The 23,442-nt window shown below is 40.6% G+C and overlaps 1 protein-coding gene across 17 annotated transcripts in view; it reads left to right on the top strand.

The window, feature by feature from the left end:
- Positions 1-23,442, top strand: part of ptk2aa (protein tyrosine kinase 2aa) — a 414,515-nt gene that overhangs the window by 259,175 nt on the left and 131,898 nt on the right. For 10 of the 17 annotated variants that reach the window (XM_043687800.1, XM_043687812.1, XM_043687801.1 and 7 more), the window contains 3 exons: positions 13,462-13,518; positions 17,806-17,826; positions 18,008-18,105. In XM_043687800.1, the coding sequence (XP_043543735.1) occupies positions 13,462-13,518; positions 17,806-17,826; positions 18,008-18,105 (176 nt within the window). The remainder of the gene's footprint in view (positions 1-13,461; positions 13,519-17,805; positions 17,827-18,007; positions 18,106-23,442) is intronic. The other 7 variants (XM_043687797.1, XM_043687810.1, XM_043687808.1 and 4 more) reach the window with 1 other exon arrangement.

The following is a 23,442-nucleotide window of genomic DNA, read 5'->3' as shown; positions in this document are numbered from 1 at the left end:
TCAAACTTCCAGCTCTGCACTGTCCCCTTGACTTGTCTGGACTTGTCCTACCTGCCTATCTCCTTTTCCACCTATCCACTCCACCCTCTCCTCCCTGACCTATCACCTTCATCTCCTCCCCCACTCACCCATTGTACTCTATGCTACTCTCTCCCCACCCCCACCCTCCCCTAGCTTATCTCTCCACGCTTCAGGCTCTCTCCCTTTATTCCTGATGAAGGGCTTTTGCCCGAAACGTCGATTTCGCTGCTCGTTGGATGCTGCCTGAATTGCTGTGCTCTTCCACCACCACTAATCCAGAATCTGGTTTCCAGCATCTGCAGTTATTTTTTTTACCAAGTTATGTTGAAGTTGTACACAATGTTGGTGAGGCCACACTTGAAGTATTATGTTCAGTTTTGGTCACCTTGCGATAGGAAGGATGTTATTAAACTGGAAGGAGTGCAGAAGAAATTCAAAAGGATGATGCGTGTAGGCTTGAGTGTAGGGAGAGGTTGCACAAGCCATGAATTTTTTCTTTAGAGTGTAGTGAACTGAGGGGGCACCTTATAGAAGTGTATAAGATCATGAAAAGCATGGATAGGGTGAATGCACTCGGTCAAGATTGGAGTGGTGCTGGAAAAGCACAGCAGGTCAGGCAGCATCTGAGCACCAGGAAAATCTGCGTTTCAGGCAGCCTGATGAAGGGCTTTTGCCCGAAACGTCAATTTTCCTGCTCCTCGGATACTGTTGTGCTTTTCCAGCACCACTCTAATCTTGACTCTAATCTCCATCCTCTGCAGTACCTACTTCTGCCTGAATGCACTCAGTATTTTTCCCAGGGTTGGGGAATCCAGGACTAGCGGGCATCATTTTAAGGTTAGAGGGGAAAGACATTTAGTTCAGTGCAAAGGGCCTAACAGGGAAGGCAGATGAACACAGGGCATGGTTAGGAACATGAGACTGGGATCTCATAGCAATTACAAAAACATGGCTCAGGGATGGACAGGACTGGCAGCTTCATGTTCCAGGATACAAATGCAACAGGAAGGATAGAAAGGGAGGCAAGAAAGGAGGGGAAGTAGCGTTTTTGTTAAGGGATAGCATTACAGCTGTACTGAAGGAGGATATTCCTGGAAATACATCCAGGGAAGTTACTTGGGTGGAACTGAGAAATAAGAAAGGGATGATCACCTTATTGGGATTGTATTATTGACTACCTAATAGTTAATGAGAAATTGAGAAATAAATTTGTAAGGAGATCTCCGTTATCTATCAGAATAATAGGGTGGTTATGGTAGGGGATTTTAACTTTCCAAACACAGACTGGGACTGCCACAGTGTTAAGGGCTTAGATGGAGCGGAATTTGTTATGTGTGTACAAGAACATTTTCCGATTCAGTATGTGGATGTACCGATGAGAGAAGGTGCGAAACTTGACCTACTCTTGGGAAATAAGGCAGGGCAGGTGACTGAGGTGTCAGTGGGGGAGCACTTTGGCACCAGCAATCATAGTTCTATTCGTTTTAAAATAGTGATGGAAAAGGATAGACCAGATCTAAAAGTTGAAGTTCTAAATTGGAGGGAGGCCAATTTTGACGGTATTAGGCAAGAAATTTCAAAAGCTGATTGGGGGCAGAAGTTTGCAGGTAAAGGGACGGCTGGAAAATTAGAAGCCTTCAGAAATGAGATAATGAGAGTCTAGAGAAAGTATATTCCTGTTAGGGTGAAAGGAAAGACTGGTAGGTATAGGGAATGCTGGATGACTAAAGAAATTGAGGGTTTGGTTAAGAAAAAGAAGGAAGCATATGTCAGGTACACACAGGATAGATAGAGTGAATCCTTAGAGTATAAAGGCAGTAGGAGTATACTTAAGAGAGAAATCAGGAGGGCAAAAAGAGGACATGAGATAGCTTTGGCAAATAGAGTTAAGGAGAATCCAAAAGGTTTTTACAAATATATTAAGAGCAAAAGTGTAACGAGGGAGAGAATAGGGCTCCTCAAATATCAGCGAGGTAAAAACCATGACTGCAGATGCTGGAAACCAGATTCTGGATTAGTGGTGCTGGAAGAGCCCAGCAGTTCAGGCAGCATCCAAGGAGCAGCGAAATCGACGTTTCAGGCAAAAGCCCTTCATCAGAAATAAAGGCAGAGAGCCTGAAGCGGGAGAGATAAGCTAGAGGAGGGTGGGGGTGGGGAGAAAGTGCATAGAGTACAATGGGTGAGTGGGGGAGGGGATGAAGGTGAAAGCGGTGTGGTTGATTGGTGCGGGTGTCCCGGAGATGTTTCCTAAAGTGCTCTGCTAGGAGGCGCCCAGTCTCCGCAATGTAGAGGAGACCGCATCGGGAGCAACGGATACAATAAATGATACGAGTGTATGTGCAGATAAAACTTTGATAGATGTGGAAGGCTCCTTTAGGGCCTTGGATAGAGATGAGGGAGGAGGTATGGGCGCAGGTTTTACGGTTCCTGCGGTGGCAGGGAGAGGTGCCAGGATGGGATGCTGGACAAATATCATCAAGGCGGCCTTTTTGTGGAGCTGCAGGAGATGGGGGAGATACTAAACAATATTTTGCATCAGTATTTATTGTGGAAAAGGACATGGAAGATATAGAATGTAGGTAAATAGATGGTGACGTCTTTAAAAATGTCCTTATTACAGAGGAGCAAGTGCTGTATGTCTTGAAACGCATGAAAGTAGATAAATCCCCAGGACCTGATCAGGTGTACCCTGGAACTCTGTGGGAGGCTAGGCCTTTTACTGAGATATTTGTATTATCGATAGTCCTACGTGAGATGCTGGAGGTTGTCTAACGTGGTGCCACTGTTTAAGAAAGGTGATAAGGACAAGCCAGGGAACTATAGACCAGTGAGCCTGACGTCAGTGGTGGGCAAGTTGTTGGAGGGAATCCTGAGGGACAGGATGTACATGTATTTGGAAAGGCAAGGACTGATTACACATAGTCAGCATGGCTTTGTGCATGGGAAATCATGTATTACGAACTTTTCATTGAGTTTTTTGAAGAAGTAACGAAGGAGGATTGAAGAAGACAGAGCGGTAGACATGATATATATGGACTTCAGTAAGGCATTCGACAAGGTTCCCTGTGGGAGACTGGTTAGCAAGGTTAGATCACATGGAAGAGAAAGTGAGGTCTGCAGATGCTGGAGATCAAAGTTGAAACTTTATTGCTGGAACAGCACAGCAGGTCAGGCCCTGAAGAAGGGCCTGTGCCCGAAACGTCGAATCTCCTGTTCCCTGGATGCTGCCTGACCTGCTGTGCTGTTCCAGCAATAAAGTTTCAACCTAGATCACATGGAATACATGGCCATTTGGATATTAAACTGGCTCAAAGGTAGAAGACAGAGGGTGGTAGTGGAGGGTTGTTTTTTAGACTGGAAGCCTGTCTCCAGTACAGTGTCTCAAGGATCGGTGCTGGGTCCACTACTTTTCATCATTTATATTAATGATTTGGATGTGTGCACAAGAGGTATAGTTAGTAAGTTTGCCGATGACTCTAAAATTGGAAGTGCAGTGTACAGCGAAGAAGATTACCTCAGATTACAATGAGATCATGATCAAATGGGCCAATGAGCTGAGAATTGGCAGTTGGAGTTTAGTTTCGATAAATGTGAGGTGCTTCATTTTGGAAAACCAAATCTTAACAGGACTTATACATTTAATGGTAAGGTCGTCGGGGGTGTTGCTGAAAAAAAAGAGACCTTGGAATGCAGGTTCATAGCTCCTTGAAAGTAGAGTTGCGGGTAGATAGGATAGTGAAGAAGGCATTTGGTATCCTTTATTTTCTTGGTCAGAGTATTGAGTACAGGAGTTGGGCGGTCATGTTGCAGCTGTACAGGACATTGGTTAGGCCACTGATGGAATGTTGCGTGCAATTCTCGTCTCCTTCCTATCAGAAGGATGTTGTGAAACTTGAAAGGGTTCAGAAAATATTTAAAAGAATGTTGCCAGGGTTGGAGGATTTGAGCTATAGGGAGAGGTTGAATAGGCTAGGACTGTTTTCCCCTGGAGCATCGGAGACTGAGGGGTGACCTTTTTGAGGTTTTCAAAATCATGAGGGGCATGAATAGGATAAATAGGCAAAGTCTTTTGCCTGGGGTGCGGGAGTCCTGAACTAGAGGGGGGAAAGATATAAAAGAGACTTAAGAGGCAACGTTTTGATGCAGAGGGTGGTACGTGTATGGAATGAGCTGCCAAAGGAAGTGGTGGAGGCTGATACAATTGCACCATTTAAAAGGAGACAGGCTTCCAGTCTAAAAAACAACCCTCCACTACAACCCTCTGTCTTCTACCTTTGAGCCAGTTTAATATCCAAATGGCCATGTATTCCATGTGATCTAGGTTGAAACTTTATGGGTATATGAATAGGAAAGATTTGGAGAGATATGGGTCAGGTGCTGGCAGATGGTACTGGATTGGATTGGAATATCTGGTCAGCACGGACGAGTTGGACCGAGGGGTCTGTTTCCATGCCGTACATCTCTAGGACTCTATATACTAGCTTCAGAATAGAGAATTATGAAGTAAAAACTTAGCTGATCCAAAGAAATCTGCCAAAGAAAAAAAACTTGCCCAATGTACTCCATGTGGAAAGACAAGGGCAGTAGATACACAGGAACACCTTGCAAATTATGCGCCTTTTGTTTTTTTCAACATGTAGTTGTTAGGTACAGAGCCAATGCATGGCAATTTTGTATCATACATGAACCAAAAGAGAAATGTGCAAAAAAGCTTGATCATATCATGTACGGATTTAGAATACATTACATTTACGGATTTGTTAACAGGACATTATTTCACCAAAATGAAAAACCACTTTCAGGAGCCTTGGTAAATTTCTGCAGTGTACCTTGTAGGTGGTATACTGTGTGTTGGTGTGGAGGGAGTGGATGGTTGTAGATGTCCCAATCAAGCAGGTAGCTTTGTCCTGGATGGTGTCAACCTTAAGTGAATTGCAAATGGAGAGTATTTCATCACATTCTTGATTAGTTAATGCAGAATCCTAGAAGTTAGCAGAAACTTCGTTGGCACTTGCCACACTTCTCCCTGATAATTTTTATAACTTAATAGCACAATACACCTTTTGTAAAGAAAGGATATCATCTTTATGTTGTTGATCCCTATAAATAGTACAGTGAGAGTGTGATGTTATCCATTTTATGAATAGAAAGATGACATACCATCTAAATAAAAAGAGTGCTTTGGTGCAGAGGGATTTGGGTATCCTCATGTATTAATCACAGAAAACTAGTAAGTAGGTATAGCAGGTAATAAAGAAGGCAAAATGAATTTTGGCATTTATTGCTAAAGGTATAAAGTATGAGTGTTGTTGCAACTGTACAAGACTTTAGTAAGATTGCACCTGCAAACAGTTTTGGTCCCCTTACATAGGAAGGGATATAGTTATATTCAGGCAGTTCAGAAGAGGTTCGCGAGGTTGATTTAATAAATGAGGAGTTTGTCTTATGAAGAGAGAATGAACACTTCAGAAGTGTTCTATTCTGTACTGTTTTGAAGATTGAGAGGAGTTTGGGGTATATGAGACACTGAAGCAGATTGACAAACTAGCCATAGAGAGAATGTTGCCTAGAACCTAGAATGAAAGTCATAGTTTTAGGATAAGGGATAGCATACTTAAAACGGAGACAAGGAGAAATTAATTCTCTCAAAGAGTCTTGAATCTGTGGACTTCACTACCCCAAAGAATGATGGGTGCAGGGACATTGAGTAAATTTGAGGAGGAGATAGATGGCTTTTTAATTAGTAATGGGTTGAAGGCTTATGGAGAGTAGAGTAGAGTTGAGGTTGAGGTGAGATCAGCCCTGATCATATTAAATGGAGCAGGCTTGAGGGGTTGAGTTGTCTACTTTTACTCCTCGTTTTTATAAAAGGTCCATTCTGCTACTGAGCCTGTACTTGGGTGTTTAGATCGTGTTGGGCTCCTAAACGTTTCCAGTAATGTCACATTAGTGTTAGATGCTTATAGTCATAGCCTGCATAATTTTTGCAACAGTTAATTGCATGCCTATCAATGCTTTCACTTACATTGTGACTGGTGCCATTTACTCCAAAATTGTGTCTGTGATGTATGCAATAGTTTGAAGCTTTACATAGTCACCCAAACAACAGGTACAGACAATTCCAATTTCTTAAAGTCTTTGTTAACATAAGTGATAAAGTTCAAGAAATAAAGAATCAGTTTAGGTGATAATATATATGTAAATCTTTCTTTAGGAGTCATCCATTTGTTTTTTTTTAAATTGTGTTATTCTATGCTGTTCAAAAATAGTTTAATACCCATTCATATAGGATAATGTCATATCCCATTACCATATATCACCCAGGTACACAGGTTAGGTATGCAGGCATAGTGTCACAAAATGCCATGCACAATGGTCATCAATAACTCTTTCATTGATATTTTAACTTATCATTTTGTTTAAGTATCAGTGAAATTGTTTCTGAGTGTAGTGTCTTGAATCTAATCATGTAAGAAAATAGAGTTAGCAAGCAGACTGAATATTATCATATTCTATTATTGTGATCTCACTACCTCCCAGATAATCCTCTAATATAAAAATACTAATTGACTCTCTTTGGTTATACAAAATTAAATCCAAAATAACCTGTTCCCTCATGCATTCCTCAACATATAACATATAACATATAATGGGCAGCGCAGTGGTTAGCACTGCTGCCTCACAGCACCAGAGACCCGGGTTCAATTCCTGCCTCAGGCGACTAACTGTGTGGAGTTTGCACATTCTCCCCATGCGTGGGTTTCCTCCGGGTGCTCCAGTTTCCTCCCACAGTCCAAAAATGTACAGGTTAGGTGAATTGGCCATGCTAAATTGCCCGTAGTGTTAGGTGAAGGGGTAAACGTAGGGGAATGGGTCTGGGTGCGCTGCGCTTCGGTGGCTCTGTGTGGACTTGTTGGGCCGAAGGGCCTGTTTCCACACTGTAAGTAATCTAATCTAATCTAATCTAAAACAAAATAATGATAAAAATACTCAGTAGGTCTGTCAGAAACTGACGAAACAAATAACCTTGTGAATCCATCAGCTGTCGGCATCTGTATTTTCCACCCTTGGTTATTTCTGAGCTCCATAGATACTCATTTTCCTAATGAAAATTTTTTTATTGTCTTTTTATCATCTTTTATTATCTGGGTTATTCTCCCTCCTTGTCCATTTTATTGATTTTTTTTTCCAAACGTCAAGATTTTTGAAAATATGTTTGCTTCACAGCTTTGATCAACCAGCAACCACATCTCCGTACAAGCTAAAAGATCAAATCTATTTTTTCCATTAACTAATCAATTGTGGTATGAATATTTTGTGCACTAGATTTAACACCTTTAATTTTAACTTTCTGTAACTCTTTTCTGATGTGATCTTAGTCAATGATGCTTTGTTACTATTCTTCAGCTCTGGTCAACATCTGCTCAGTTTACTTTGATAAACAGGCTTAATTTTTCCCTTCAAACTTTGAAGATTTACCTTTGCCTGAAGCTTCCTTCTCCCTTTTTAGTTTGAAGTCTTTCTACTGCCACAGTTACTCCATTCACAGGGTAACCTTCTCTTTCCCCAGTAATGGTGACGCCCAGTACCTAAGACTAAGCTGAAGTAAAACAAGACAGGCAAGACATGTGGCAAGTGATACTGTGTCAGGGCCAAAAACCTACCCTTGATATTGTGACATTTTCAAAACGTTCATCATAAACATCATGGGGATTGCAAATGGTCAGAATCGCATTTGGACAGTATGAATACATTAAAATGCTGCAAGTGTCAGGTCAGGGTAAGAATTGAAGAAATAAAGTATCAGTGAAGCAAGCGAAGAAAGCTGGCATGAGCGGGTAGCAGTAATGAGACAATAGCAGTGGCAAAATGTGTACACTGTGGTCAAAGGGAATTCAGATTGCAGAAGCATGGCAGATAGAGCATACAAGTAAGGAGCAAAAGTCAGTCACTTGGATCTTTGAGCCTGCTGTGTTATTCAATGCGATCTTGGCTGATCTGATTTTAACCTCAACCCTACACTTCTGCACACAAACTTCTGATAATCTTCCATCCCCTTGGTAATCAAGAAGCTATCTACTTCTGCCTTAAAAATATTTAAAGATGCTGCACTTGAGAAGAGATGTGGAGGAAGGGAGGAAGTGATGATGGCTCTGTAATTTTCTAGTTTTGAAGCTCATTTATTTTGTGCCCAATTGTGTTAACTTGGTATTATAAGTTGTTTTAAACCTGTTCCTTTTATTTGCACAGTAATGGATTAATTAAGTGTAAAAAGTACGGTTAATTGTTTGTTAAATATTTCTGTGTTTAATTGCTGGAAATTGGTCACTGCAGCTGGAAATTGGTCACTGCAGCTGGAATAAACTGCTGAGCAGGTGGAGTTTTGCATTCCTTTAAAAATATTTAACCAACTTCAGATGTATGTTTAACAGTGAACGTCTTCACATGTATCAATGGCGCTCATACACGAAGCTTGACCACACAAATTACTGACGCATACTTAGTAGTTGGCTGGTCTTTCTGTTCCAGCTTTCTGAATTTGTGCATTGTAAATTTTTGGCATTAAAATTGAGCATAAGAGTACCAGGACTTTGTTAGGGGCAGGAGTTTTCAGATGTAGGATTTTCTATCCCACCATGCAGTGTGTCAGTGAGGAATGCATCCTCACAAATCACAGTAGCTCTTCTAACCATTTAACACTTCATGTAGTGTTGGTTGAGTGGAGGTTGGACTGTCTCAATCTGGTTGGCTAGGTGCTCTGTTATCCCAGCAGCACCAGCACCAGTGGCAGTTGCGATCAGGACTAGAGCTACAATTAATCCCAGAATCTGCAGTCGAGAACCAGGTATTTGTTTGTGGTTTCATGGAAGAAAACTAGAGAAAATGAGTGAACCAGTGGATAACTGCTGGAGGACAGCCTTTTGTCTGGGAACGGGGGCACTGAGCAGTGAGCATCTGGTGTGGAAAAGAAGCCCTCAGGTGCACCTTCACCCCCATCTAAGACTCCGGCAATATGTACTGATCTTCCCAATTCCTTGAATTCCTCCGGCCAGCCTCCAAATTGAAACCCCACAGGTGCAGATACTTGAGAGCCTCAGCTGGGGCAAAGCCAAGCATTAGGTTGAAATTGCAGACAGGTGAGGATAGTTGGAAGAGAGTAGGAGGACCATCTAGGGAATTTTACTGCGCCTTAACCAGCATGCACACCTACTGGAGGACTACAATTCTGCCTCTGTCTGGATTGCTGTGAAGAGAAGGAAGATGATGACTGGAAAGCATTATAAAAATACACCAGAGTTATACATTCACTTAAGTTATTTCCCGCAGTTTCTGAGATTAAGACCATCCCCAGCTATTTTAATGGATTTATTCTCCCCCTACCCAGGCCTGTGATCTGTATTTATCCATCCCTTTGACCTACCCCTGAAATCACCTTGAGTCTTATCCACTATTTTCCTTTGGCTATCACAAAGCGTAGCTCATCTTAGTGACCTCATACAGTCATAGAGATGTACAGCATGGAAACAGACTCTTTGGTCCAACTTGTCCATGCCGACAAGATATCCTAACCTAATCTAGTCCCATTTGCTAGCACTTGCCCCATATCCCTATAATCCCTTCCTAGTCATACACCAATCCAGATGCCTTTTAAGTGCTGTTATTGTACGAGCTTCCACCACTTCCTTTGGCAGCTCATTCCATGCATGCACCATCCTCCGTGTGAAAATGTTGCCCCTTTGGTCCCTCCTATATCTTCCCCTCTCAACCTAAACCAATGCCGTCTAGTTCTGGACTTACCTACCCCAGGGAAAATACTTTGTCATTTTATCCTATCCATGTCCCTCATGACTTTATAAACCTCTATAAGGTCACCCCTCAGCCTCCGACGCTCCAGGGAAAATAGCCCCAGCCTATTCAGCCACCCCCTATAGCTCAAATCCTCCAACCCTGGCAACATCTTTTATAAATCTTCTCTGAGCCTTTTCAAGTTAAACAAAATCCTTCCGGTATTAAGGGGACCAGAATAGCACACAATATTCCAAAAGTGGCCTAACAAGTGTCCTGTACAGCTGCAACATGACCTCCCAACTCCTGCAATCATTACTCTGACCAATAAAGAAAAGCATACCAAACGCCGCCTTCACTATCCTATCTACCTGCGACTCTACTTTCAAGAAGCTCTGAACCTGCACTCCAGCGTCTTTGTTTAGCAACACTCCCCAGGACCTTACTATTAAGTATAGAAGTCCTGCTCTGATTTGCTTTTCCAAAATGCAGCACCTCGCATTTATCTAAATTAAACTCCCATCTGCCACTCCTCAGTGCATTGGTCCATCTGATCAAGATCCCATTGTCATCTGAGTAACCTTCTTTGCTGTCCACTACATCTCAATTTTGGTGTCATCTGCAAACTTACTAGCTACACCTCCTATGTTCAAATCCAAATCTTTTACATAAATAACAAAAAGTAGTGGACCTAGCACCGATCCTTGTGGCACTCCACTGGCCTCCAATCTGAAAAACAACCCTCCACCATCACCCTCTGTCTTCCACCTTCGAGCCAGTTCTATATCCAAATGGATGGTTCTCCCTGTACTCAATGAGATCTAACCTTGCTATCCAGTCTCCCATGAGGAGTCTTGTCGAATGCCTTACTGAAGTCCATATAGATAATGTCTACCGCTCTGCCCTCTTCAATCCTCTTTGTTACTTCTTCAAAAGACTCAATCAAGGTCATGAGACATGATTTCCCAATGCACAAAGCCATGCTGACTATGTGTAATCAGTCCTTGCCTTTCCAAATACATGTAAATCCTGTCCCTCAGGATTCCTTCCAATAACTTGCCTATCACTGATGTCAGGCTCACTGGTCTATAGTTCCCTATTTTTCCTTATCATCTTTCTTAAATAGTGGCACTACATTAGCTAAACTCCAGTCTTTTGGCCCCCATCTTTGACTATCGATGATACAGATATCTCAGCAAGGAGCCCAGCAGTTACTTCCCTAGCTTCCCACGGAGTTCTAGGATGCATCCAATCAGGTCTTGGCGACTTCTAAATGTTTCAAGACATCCAGCACCACTGCCTTTGAAATAGGGATATTGTCAAGGCATCAGCATCTATTTCCCCACATTCTATACCTTCCATGTCCTTCTCCACAGTAAACAATGATGCAAAGTACTTGTTTTGTGTTTCCACATATAGGCCACCTTGCTGATCTTTGAGGGGCCCTATTGGTTCCCTCGTTATCCTTTTGTCCTTAATGTATTTATAGAAACCCTTTGGATTCTTCTTAACTCTATTTGCTAAAGCCATCTCATGTCCCCTTTTTGCTCTCTTTATTTCCCTCTAAAGTATACTCCTACTGCCTTGTACTCTTTCCCTCTTTAGGCTGTGTACCCTCCCCACAAATGTTGTTACCCTACTTTCCTCGAAACACCAATTCTTAATTCCACTGGTCATTCAAATTACTATTTGGTAATCAACTGTAGTATTGTCATTAAAATGCTCAAATGAGTTGTCACCACTCAGTTTATACTTGCATCTCACAACATTCTTTAATTAATTCCCAGCTCCCTTCATTTTGTTTTCTGCTCACAGCTCTCAGGCTATGCTGGCCAAAATGACAAATCTCTGATTTCTCTGGATACAATTAAATGATTTCCACCACCAGCAATCTTTAGATTGCACATCTTGATTCCATTCAGCCTGCCTGGATGGTTTCATCAATGTGCCAAGACTTCAATTTTCCACTTTTCTTTTTATATGCTACCTTTTGGCAACACCATTGATTATCATCTGCAACATGTAGCGTATACTGCACCAGACGGAGTGCAGCTGTTCAGGAAGACCGCTCACCAGCACCTTTTGAGAGCAATTAGGGATGTGCAAATTCTGGCTTTGATAGTGATAAGAACACCTCAGTAATATAAAATGTTCAATTAAATTTTGTGAATGTTTAAAGCTATGCAATGCCGTCCTATTTGGCTGCATAACCAGTATTAAATTCTTGATCAGCAAGAACTTTGTTCAGTGCAGGATCTCTCATCCAAAACTACACATGGAAGCAATTAATTTCCTCCCTCTATATGGCAACGTAAATAGAATGCAATGGTGCACAATCTTGGTGTCTTCTTTTACCCTGCAATGAAGTTTAACCCTCCATCCTGGATGCCATCAATTATGTTTCTCCTTCTGACCTGACTTCATCCCTCCATTGCTCTCCTTGGCATGAACCCAAGTTCTGCCTTTAGAATATTGCCATGTGTTCAAAGCTCCATCACCCACATCCAATCTTGCATTACTATGCTGCCCCTTTCCTCTTGTTTGCTAGCCTCCATTTGATTTTTTTCTTGCTTATAAATTCATTTTTGGCCAATCTTTTGCCCCATTCCTTATTATCATTGCCACTACTTTCAGATTTTGTTCCTGTACATTTTCTTTCACTCATTGGTGTCCCTTTTCTGTATACTTTTGACTGCAGAAGTAATACCTTTGGTTTTCTATCCTTCTCTTCGCCTTGAATTTCTGCCCCTCCTTTAAAAACTCCCTGAAAATCGATCTCTAACCTGCCATTTTACTCATTTTTTTGACTGAAGTGCTCTGGGATGTTTATTAATTCAAAACAGCTTTGTAAGTGAAAGTTGTTAATTCGCATCAAGTGACAAATTTTGTATTTCAGTTTTTTATGAAGTAAATTAATCTGGTTAAATGTTTCAAACATAATAGGTATTTAAAAAAAAAAGGAACTCTATAAAAATGTTTTGAAATTATATTACATTTAACTCATGTAAATGGTCCAAATGAAATACTCCTTTTTAACCGTAGTTACAAGGCCAATTGCCAGAAATTTCAATTTGTGGGAAGTCATCAGAACTGAATTCTGGGAAAAGACCACCTTTGTTTTCCCTTGTGTTGTACTGCTCAATAATAACCTTGGCCAGATAGAGCCTTGACATTTTATGTAAATCACAGGGGGCCAGCAGAAAGGGTTTTGCCAATTTTGAGCTTGCTGTGGCATACAGATCTTTTATGTTCAGTTTCCTTATTTAAACTTCAAGGCGTGTTTTAAACATAGGTCAGTTCTTTCCTATTTTATTTAGAGATTTGTTCATGTTTTTTCCATCTCATCGGGGTCATCCCCTACTTGCCGTTCTTCCTTTTTCCAAGAGGGAAGGCTGTACTTAAGATTGGATGATGTCATCTGATTCTCCAAGAATAGCTTTGCATTCTGGCTGTCCACAGACGTCACTTTCTGTAATAGCGATTGAGTGAAATCTAAGTAGTTTTTTTTTCAAAAGCGTGGGCTTCAGCCCTGTCTAAAAGGAAAGCAGTCATTTATCTTCTAATGCCTTCCTTATGCTGTGTGTCTAAGTTTAATTAGAAACGTTTTATGCCTTGAGCAAACTCTGTTAAAAATGCGTGGTTCTTCACTTGCAGAAACCGATGACTACGCAGAGATCATAGATGAAGAGGACACATATACCATGCCCTCCAGTAAGTACATTTGCAGTTCTGTAATGGCTATACGTGGCCCATATTTAAACATCTGTTGAATAATAAACGTTTACGTCAGCATCAGGTTTGTACGAGTGTGTGTGAGATCTGAGGCATTCAGAGTAAGTCGATGTCCAAGTTCTAGCTTGATCTAGAGCGAACAAAACAAAACTCTCTACAGTAGGCAACAAAAAACTTAGTTTCTGACATTGTTTAGAAATATTTATAATGCTGTTGCTTAGAACATGGTGTTCAATTTCATAGCCACATTAAAACCCATTTGTTGCTTGTACTGAGTAATTCTTGAAAGTTGTGTGCTTTGAATGAAGTTCTCACAGCAGTTTTGTTAATGCTTAATCCAGCGATGTTTGATAAATTGTTAGCAGTTGTTTCAAAGTCCAAAGTAAATTTAAAGTGCTTGCTATTTGATTCCTTTTTTTTCATATTTTTCTGAGGACACAATTGCTCAAAATATAAAGTATTGTTTTTAATAGCACGGTAGTATTGCAGTCATGCAGGATATTGATTGAGAGAACTGAGCGTGAACCAGTTTCTCCAGTGATTCATCCAAGTTTCACAGAGGTGGCTGGCCATTGATGAATGGATAATTGGAAGTTATTCATAACTAGACTAATTGAGTAGTTGAAGCATGACAGTTGATTTGACTGCAGCTGTTAACTGAATTTTGGTGTGTATTGTTTCCCACGATATATTGGTACTTGAGGTATTATATTAGTGTTGCATCTAATATTAAATTTGTCTGACAGTGAATAGGATATATATCATATTCTGCCAGAGTAAGATAAAAAGCAATACATTATATAGAGTTAAAATCCTATACTTATCTTTTCATGTTGTTAACAAAATTACTCACTGCTTTAATTATTAGTATTAATGAAATTTTGGAAACAGATCAATATCACCACTTATTCTGTTGGAATACTTAAGGTTTTAATGTCTACTGGGCAAAAGACAGTGGAAGGCCAGTCCCTAATATCAGTATATAACAACAATGTAGTTCCCCAGCATATTCATTCATGTAAAATGCCTCAAGGCATTTTTCAGGTAGCTATCAAACAAGTTTGAGGATGAAAAGGACTCAGTTTTAAGGAGTAGCTTAAAGGAAGAAAGAGAGGGCGAGAGATCTGTGGAGGAATCTGCAAAGCTTAGGTCCTCAGCAGCTGGAAGTATAGTCTCCAGTGGTGAACCAATTAAAGTTGAGCATGCTGAATCATCCAGAATTAGAAGAATACAGATATTTTAGAAGGCTGAAGGGCTGCAAAGAATTAGAGATTGGAAGTAGCAAGATCCTACAGAAATTTGAAAACTTTAGATTGCTGTATGTTCATTTCTGCCACAAGCAGTTTCTGTGATTGGTCATTAAAACAGAAAGACTAACCATTCATAATAAACCAGCCAGTGTTTTAATGATGAGGTGAGGTTAACGATTTGGCTAGGTTTGTTGGGCTTTCTCATACTGACTGATCTCCTTTGATCTTTTATTATTTTAAATTTTATTTCAGAATTTTAGCATGCATAATTTAGTTTTCTATAATTATTTAACCTGCTGTGAATCTACCGCATACTCAATTTTTTTTCAGTGAGTGAGTGCAGAAGGATGGTGGAGGCAGAAACCCTCATAAGAAGCATTTAGATGTATACTTGCAGTGCGATGGCCTACAGGGCTATGGGCTAAATGCTGGAAAGTGGCATTAGAATAGATAGATGGTTATTTTTGATCGGCGCAGACTTGATGGATTGAAGGGCCTCATTCTGTCTTACAGACCATGCTATGACTCATAGAAAATCAGTAAATGTGAGAATTTTGGGGTTTATCAAAGTCTCTAATACTGGGAAGATGGTTCCAGCATTTGTGAGCTGATCATGGGCATTGCTTCTGAGACAAAGATCTAAGAAATGAAAGTCACAGCCTGTCAGTTGAAGTTGAAAGTGCTATCATGATCTAATTCAAGATATAGAGGGATCCTGGAATTTGCATAAATTGGAAATGATCTGATATGTGGAAGAGTGTGAGCTTGAATAATGATGATCAGATGTGGGATTATGGGTGGAAGATATTGCTAAGTGTGGTTGAAACTGCAGTGCTCATAAAGTAGGGGAATTAGGAGTTTCACAAGGTAATGTAAAGGGTGAGGGCTGAAAGCTCAATGAAGGTGAGAAGTATGTAAAAAGTGGGACATATTAAAAAATGACTTACGTTTATCTAATACCTTTTGTGACATCAGGGTGTTCCACAGTGTTTTACTATCAGTGAAGCACTTGTAAAGTTTTTTCAAACTTTTTAAAAGGTTCTAGGAAACACAACTGTCAATTTGCCACAAAAAATCATTCTGCTAATGATAGCCACTTTGTGAAACCAGGAATACCCCATGCACTGCACAAAAGTAATAATTGTCTCTACCACCTCTCACATTCAATTTTGAGATGTTGGTGAACCATTGCTGATTATCAGAACTAAGATGTAATGAGAGGCATGCCATAGGCATTGGTTCTGGGATTTCAACCGCTTAAAATTTATATAAATGACTTAGATGAAGGGATGGAGGGTTTGGTTGCTAGCTTTATTGGTACAAAAATAGGTAGGGAGCTAAAGAGGATGTAAGAAGTTTACAAAAAGGTATAGATACGTTAAGTGAGTGGGCCAAGCTTTGGCAAACAAAATATAATGTAGAAAATGTGAAATTTTTAATTTGGCAGGAAGAATAAAAAACATGTACTGGTGAGAAATTGCTGACTCTGAGAGGAGGATTTGGGTGCCCTAGTGTATGAATTGCTAATTGCTAGGTACACCATGTAATATGTAGGTACAGCAAGTCATTTCTTCTATAAGACATGCCTTAAAATCACTTATTTTGCACTGTTAAAAGTGCCATTTTTGGGATGAGATGCTAAACTGCGAATCTATCTGCACATTCAGGTGGATGTGGAAGATGCAATAGCACAGTTTCAAAGAACAAAGGAGTTATTCCAAATGTTCTAACCAACATTTATCCTTCAATCAACAGAAAAACAGATGATGTCATCATTGTCACGCTGCTTTTTGTGGAAGGATGCTGTATGCAAATTGTCTGCTGCATTGGAGGTGTAGTGGACAGCGAAGAGGGTTACTTCAGATTACAACAGGATCAGGCTAATGGGCTGAGAAGTGACAGAGGAAGTTTAATTCAGATAAATGCGTGGTGCTGCATTTTGGGAAAGCAAATCTTAGCAGGACTTACACACTTGATGGTAACGTCCTAGGGAGTATTGCTGAACAAAGAGACTTTGGAGTACAGGTTCATAGCTCCTTGAAAGTAGAATCGCAGGTAAATAGGATAGTGAAGAAGGCACTTGTCTGCTTGCCTTTTATTGGTCAGAGTATTGAGTGCAGGAGTCGGGAGGTCATGTTGCGGCTGTACAGGACATTGGTTAGGCCACTGTTGGAATATTGCGTGCAATTCTGGTCTCCTTCCTATCGGAAAGATGCTGTGAAACTTGAAAGGGTTCAGAAAAGATCTACAAGGATGTTGCCAGGGTTGGAGGATTTGAGCTATAGAGAGAGGCTGAACAGGCTGGGGCTGTATTCCCTGGGCGTCGGAGGCTGAGGGATGACCTTAGAGGTTTACAAAATTATGAGGGGTAAATAGGCAAAGTCTTTTCCCTGGGGTGCGGGAGTCCAGAACTAGCAGGCATAGGTTTAGGGTGAGAGGGGAAAGATATAAAAGAGACCCAAGGGGCAACTTTTTCACGCAGAGGGTGGTACGTGTATGGAATGAGCTGCCAGAGGATGTGGTGGAGGCTGGTACAATTGCAACATTTAAGAGGCATTTGAATGAGTATATGAATAGGAAGGGTTTGGAGGGATATGGGCCAGGTGCTGGCAGGTGGGACTAGATTGGGTTTGGTTATCTGGTCGGTATGGATGGGTTGGACCGAAAGATCTGTTTCCATGCTGTACATCTCTATGGCTCTATTTGCTACATTGTAACAGTTCAGAAGCAATTAATTGACTGTAAAGCACCTTGAGACTTCTTGAGTTGTTAAAAATGATGTGTAAATTTGTCCTACACATTTATAAAAATAGAAACCTGCTGTTTTGTTTGAATTTTTCATATATGAATGGTTTTAAAGTTTTTGTCATTTTTCTGCATGGAAGAATTTAATCTATTATTGAGCATTCATTGCAGTACCGTACTACATAAATTGCATTATTTTATATTTATCAACAAAAACTGTAATGTACACTGCTTTTTGATTCTCTTCCCCCTACTCCCAACTGCAATGCAGAAAGCTATGGCATAGATGAAGGTAATGAAACTGTTTATTAATCGTTGCCTGATTATTCTGCTTGCTGCCTGTTGGATGAATATAATTTTTGCCAAGTTGTGTGTCACTTAAGTACATAACCTTCTATCATTTTTATAAAAAGACTGTGAAAATAATGTTACACTCAAATTGACTTAATAGCTAATTCCTTCACCTTTTACAGCCAGAGATTATGAGATACAGAGGGAGAGAATTGAATTGGGCCGTTGCATTGGAGAGGGCCAGTTCGGTGATGTGCATCAAGGAATTTATATGAGTCCTGTGAGTAATTTAGACATTAAATCTATATGACAAGCTTAAAAGATTTTTGGTTGAACAGAAAATCAGAACCGCCCAGTAGTTTCAGTGTAAGAATGGAATCACATTCGGCAACATCATGTTCAAAAGTTGTTTTGCCCCTCATTCCGTGGAAGAGGCCCTGAACTGCATGTGTAAAATTTTTCTCCTTGTAACCAATGCAAAGACCATCCAATTGCCAAAATATCCTTCATTCAGATAGTTTGAAACCAAACATAAAGGAAATTTGAAAAGGATACCTTTTAACACTCTAGCCCCACTCCTGATACTCCTTATACTTTCCTACTGCCAAAACCTTTATTGCTAAGTGCTATAACAATAAGTGTGGGAAACTTGAACTTTGAAGTATCCCCCACAAAGCATGATTTGTACTCTGGAGTTGTGGGGCAGATTTTCACATTGGGCCAATCTTTGACTCATTTCTGTTACAGGTCCTTAAGCCCTCTGGGTCTCACCTTCATATCCCTAAACCACCTCTCTGCCTCTTCATGCCGCCCAAATCATCTCCATACTCATCCTTGCAACTTAATAGCATTCATGCTCACAGCCATAGCCAATCACCCAGTATCCACTGTTATCAACGCACCAAGCTACCTAGACTACACCACTTCCCATCATCATCCCTCCCAACATGCGCGCGCACACGCACACACACACACACACACACACACACACACACACACCTGTACAATTTCTACCCTAAAACATCCCAGATGGCCTCCTATTTGCAGAATCACAATTTCCCCTTCCATGTGATCAACAATGCTCTTCAGCACATCTCCTCCACTTCCCATGCCTCTGTCCTTGAACCCCACCCCTCGAATCACATCAAGGATAGAACCCCGACCGTCTACCCCACTAATATTTGGATACAGTGCATTATCTTTCACCACTTGTACCACGTACGGTCAGACCCCATCACCAGAGGTATATTTCCCTCCCCAACCTTATCTGCATTTCACAGAGACCATTCCCTCCATGACTCCCTCTTAAGGCCCACACCCCCAACCAACCCACCCTCCACACCTGGCACCTTCCCTTGCCAGCTCAAGAGGTGTAAAACCTGCGTCCATATCTCCCCCACCTCTCCTCCGCCCAAGATCCCAAAGAATTTTTTCACATCCAGCAGAGACTTTACTGCGCATCCACCTCATCTATTGTGTCCGTTGCTCTCGATATGTTCTCCTCTACATCAGGTAGATACGTTCCCATGTGTCTGCTGCCCATGTCCTTCAAGATGGTAGTGGTCATCAATTTGCAAGGTGTTGTGGTGAAGGCAGTGAATGTCTGTGATTGTAGTGCCAGTTAAGCAGCTTGCTCTGTCCTGGATGATGTCAAGCTACCCGAGTGTTGTTAGAATTGCAGTCATCCTGGCAAGTTTAGAGTATTCCAACATGCTCCTGACTAGATGGTGGACAGGCTTTAGAGAGTCTGGACGTGAGTTATTTGCCAAGGTGTTCCTAGCCTCTGACCTGGTCTTGTCGCTGCTTTATTTATATGGCAAGCCCAGTTCAGTTTTCGGTTGGTGTCAAGTGGCCTATTAGTTATAAAACAAACCAATCATATCAAATCTAACTTATTTTTAGCCTTATAAAACTGAAAAGTAATGTGGATTTTCAGAAGCACAGCCAAAAGTCACAGTTGTCTCGGTCATAAAGCTTTTTTGAAAGGTTTACATTGAAGTCTACTGAAACTGCAAGAGTAGATGGCAATCTTGTTTTTATCAGCAACACCAAATGGCTTGTCAATCACTATAGTGTGTGGGGTTTTTTTTGTCCCTGATGGATAACTTTGGCCTATTATTTTCATGATTAATTAACATCAAATCATGAAACATAAACTCCCTTGTAGGTCATCTAAGTTCAGTTTATGCTTGTTCAATTTGTCATCCTCGTGCTGGGTTGAAACTTTTGGAACGGCCAAAATGTGATCAACCAAAAGTCTGCTGTAATTTCAGAAGGTCCTGACTAGGTCAGGTTAATGCCCTGTCTCCTGCCCCCTGTTGGCACAAATGGTATCTGCTGAAAATGGAGGCTGCAGTCCACATCTAGGTATTGCCTGCCATTTTAAAAAGCTTTCAGAGTTAGCCCAGATGCACAAAAATCTGCCCTTGTTATAGGCAATTATCTTGTCATGATGTCAGAACCCAGACAGTGCAGCATGTTTGTCTTCACCAAATCAATAACTTGAACCTTACAAGGTGTTTAATTTTTGAAAGAAACACGATCAGATATATAATTATATTACTCATTCTGTTGTAACAGTTGAAAGAGAAGACTCTGGTCCATTTCTATTTAATAAAGAGATAGCTGAGTCTAATTAGAATAAATAAAATTGTCTTTCCTTGTTCCCACATTATGTATTCAGAAGCTGTTGTGTCTCTTAGATTGTTTAAAAATGTATTTTCACGAAGAGGTTTGTTGTTTCCACTGGACAGAACATGTGAACCATTTAACTCGTCAGATGAATTCAAATTTACACTTTCAGAAAATTCCAAGTTGTGCTTCAGCTTAGAGTGTATGCTAGTGATATTAATAATAAATATACTGTTTGAAGCTGTCCCTCATGGATAATGCATTATGGTGTCTGTCATCTCCAACATGTCGTCTTTTTTTTAAAAAAGTTTCATATGTCTGTAAACTTATTTTTCAATGTTTTCTATTTTTTTGTTTGAGAAAAAGAGCCTTTGGTTACAGATTGCGTCAATACTTTTTAAAGTTACAATGCCTGGTTGAATGAAATGTCTGAAGAACATACATCTGTAATCTTCAGGAAACCTCTGTTGATTCTTAAAATGAATTTAAATTGAAAACATTAAGCATTTGATGTTATGGATAATTAATTTTCCTTCACATATAGCCACTTATTTTGTTTTTGGACTTTGCATGCCACGTACTTTTCACGTGAAAATCTAGGCAGACTGGTCTGGCATAGCTGCACTCTAGCCATGAATGAATGCCTCAGAAATCTGTCATCCAGAATTTTTCCACCCTGTCTACAGGAGAGGGTCTTGACTTGGATTCATACTCCCAGAAGAGTGCTAAGTAACAGGCACCCTCTTTCAGTCTCAGAATTACAGAGTTTTATTCTGAATGAAATGGATCTTATTGTGTATCCTGTTAGAGCCAAGGCATGCTCAGTGTTCATATAGCACAACTCTCTAAAGTATCTCAAAGCATTTCACATTCTGAGTGCTATTTGGAGATGCAGTGAATGTTGCTAAGTGGACAACAGTGCTACTTGTTTTCTGCACAGGAGAATTCTACGTGTATGCAATAAAGGGAATGACAAGTTGATCTGTTCTGGACCATGCTGATTAAGACAGGATACTGACCAGGGCATACACCTTTGGTGATCTCAAAATGTACCAAAATGCATCAGAACCAACTGCTTTACAAGTGCATCACTATAATTGGAAAACACAATAGCCAGTTGCTGAACAGCTTGGGTTCAATGCAAGAAATAAATGATCAGAGAAAAGCTTGATCAAAGAGATAGATGTTGGGGAGTTAGGTTGCCAAAAAGGAAAGAAAGGTGGGCAGTGGAAAGGTTGAGGAAAGGAATTCCACAATTTTGGGCCTTCACAGCTGAAGCCCACCCACCATATATGTTAAAAATCACACAACACCAGGTTATAGTCCAACAGGTTTAATTGGAAGCACACTAGCTTTCGGACAGTGTCTTCGGATTGAGTCCTCCACTATCACCTGATGAAAGAGCGACGCTCTGAAAGCTTGAGTGCTTCCAATTAAATCTGTTGGACTATAACCTGGTGTTGTGTGATTTTTAACTTTGTACACCCCAGTCCAACACCGTCATCTCCAAATCACCATCATCACATATGGAATAACTAAAATCAGGGATGCTCGAGACTGGAATCGGAGATATACTATGTGTTTGGAGTACCAAAAAGCAGAGGAGATCATTGCAAAGAGTGAGAGAGGCTTCACTATCGAGGAATTTTAAAATCAGTTGCTTCACTGGGAGCCAGTGTAAGAATGATAGTTGAACAGACATATTTTCAAGTTCATACATGGAATTTAAGAACCACAGGTGAGGCTAGCATTCATTGCCCATCACTTGAGAAGGTGATGATGAACTGCCTTCTTGAACTATTGTCGTTCTTGGATTTAGGAACATCCACAGTCTGTTAGGAAGGAGTTCCAGGATCTTGACTCAGTGACAGTGAAAGAATGGCAATTATAATCCTGGGTCAGAATGATGACTGGCTTGGAGGGGAACTTGCAGGTGGTGTCCTCATGCATCACCTCGCCCATCTAGGTGATTAGGATCGTAGCTTTAGAAGATGCTGCTAAAGGAGGCTTGGTGAGCTACTGCAGTGAGTTTTGAAAATGATAAGCACTGCTGCAACTGTGCAGTAGTACACCTTCCATTACTTTACTGATTATTGAGAGTAAACTGATGGAGCAGCAATTGACCATGTTAGATTTGGCTGCTTCTTTGTGTATAGATATGCCTGGGCAACTTTCTACATTGTTGGTAGATGCTGACGTTGTAGTCATGCTGCGGCATGGCAAATTCTGGAGCACAAGTCTTCGAGTACTCTTGCCAGAATATTACAGCATCAAGTGCTTCAACCATTTTTTGATATCACATGGAATTAGTCAAATTGGCTGAAGACTGGTATCTGGAATACCTGAGAAGGCTGAGTTGAATCATCTATTCAACAGTTCTGGTTGAAGATTTTGAAGATTCTTCAGTTTTGTCTTTTGCACTGATGTGCTGTGCTCTCCCATCATTGAGGATGAGAAATTTGATCGGATGTGGCTGGATTTCAGCACATAGATAAAATCCATTGGTTGTGAAATTGCTTAATTCTGTCTGTCATATTGTGCAAATAATGTTTGGCTGGTATTGAGCTATTTATTTACAACAGAGGAGCACACTTCCAGGAAAGTTTCATGCTTCAATGATCTGAGGTAGTATGTAATATGAATCCTTCATACCCTCAGGTCACACACAATGATAATGTGGTGAGATCATGACAGTGTCTCATAGGCATACTGACTGTGAGACATAACATAACAGACAGCTTCGACAATAAAATAAAGAACTGCAAATGCTAGAAATCTGAAACAAAACAAAGTGTTGGGAAATTCAGTAGGTCTGGCAGCATCTGTGGAGAGAAAAACAGAGTTAATGTTTTGAGTCCAGTGACCCAGTTAACTCTGTTCCTCTCTCCACGGATGCTGTCGACCTGAGTTTCTCCAGCACTTTGCCTTTGTTACAGCCAATAACCTATTGGCTTTATTATAAATCAAGAATTAAGACTATTTCTGT

The sequence above is a fragment of the Chiloscyllium plagiosum genome, chromosome 4 (assembly GCF_004010195.1).
Source record: "Chiloscyllium plagiosum isolate BGI_BamShark_2017 chromosome 4, ASM401019v2, whole genome shotgun sequence".
Lineage (NCBI taxonomy): Eukaryota > Metazoa > Chordata > Chondrichthyes > Orectolobiformes > Hemiscylliidae > Chiloscyllium > Chiloscyllium plagiosum.
This window is presented reverse-complemented; position numbering and strand designations above follow the sequence as displayed.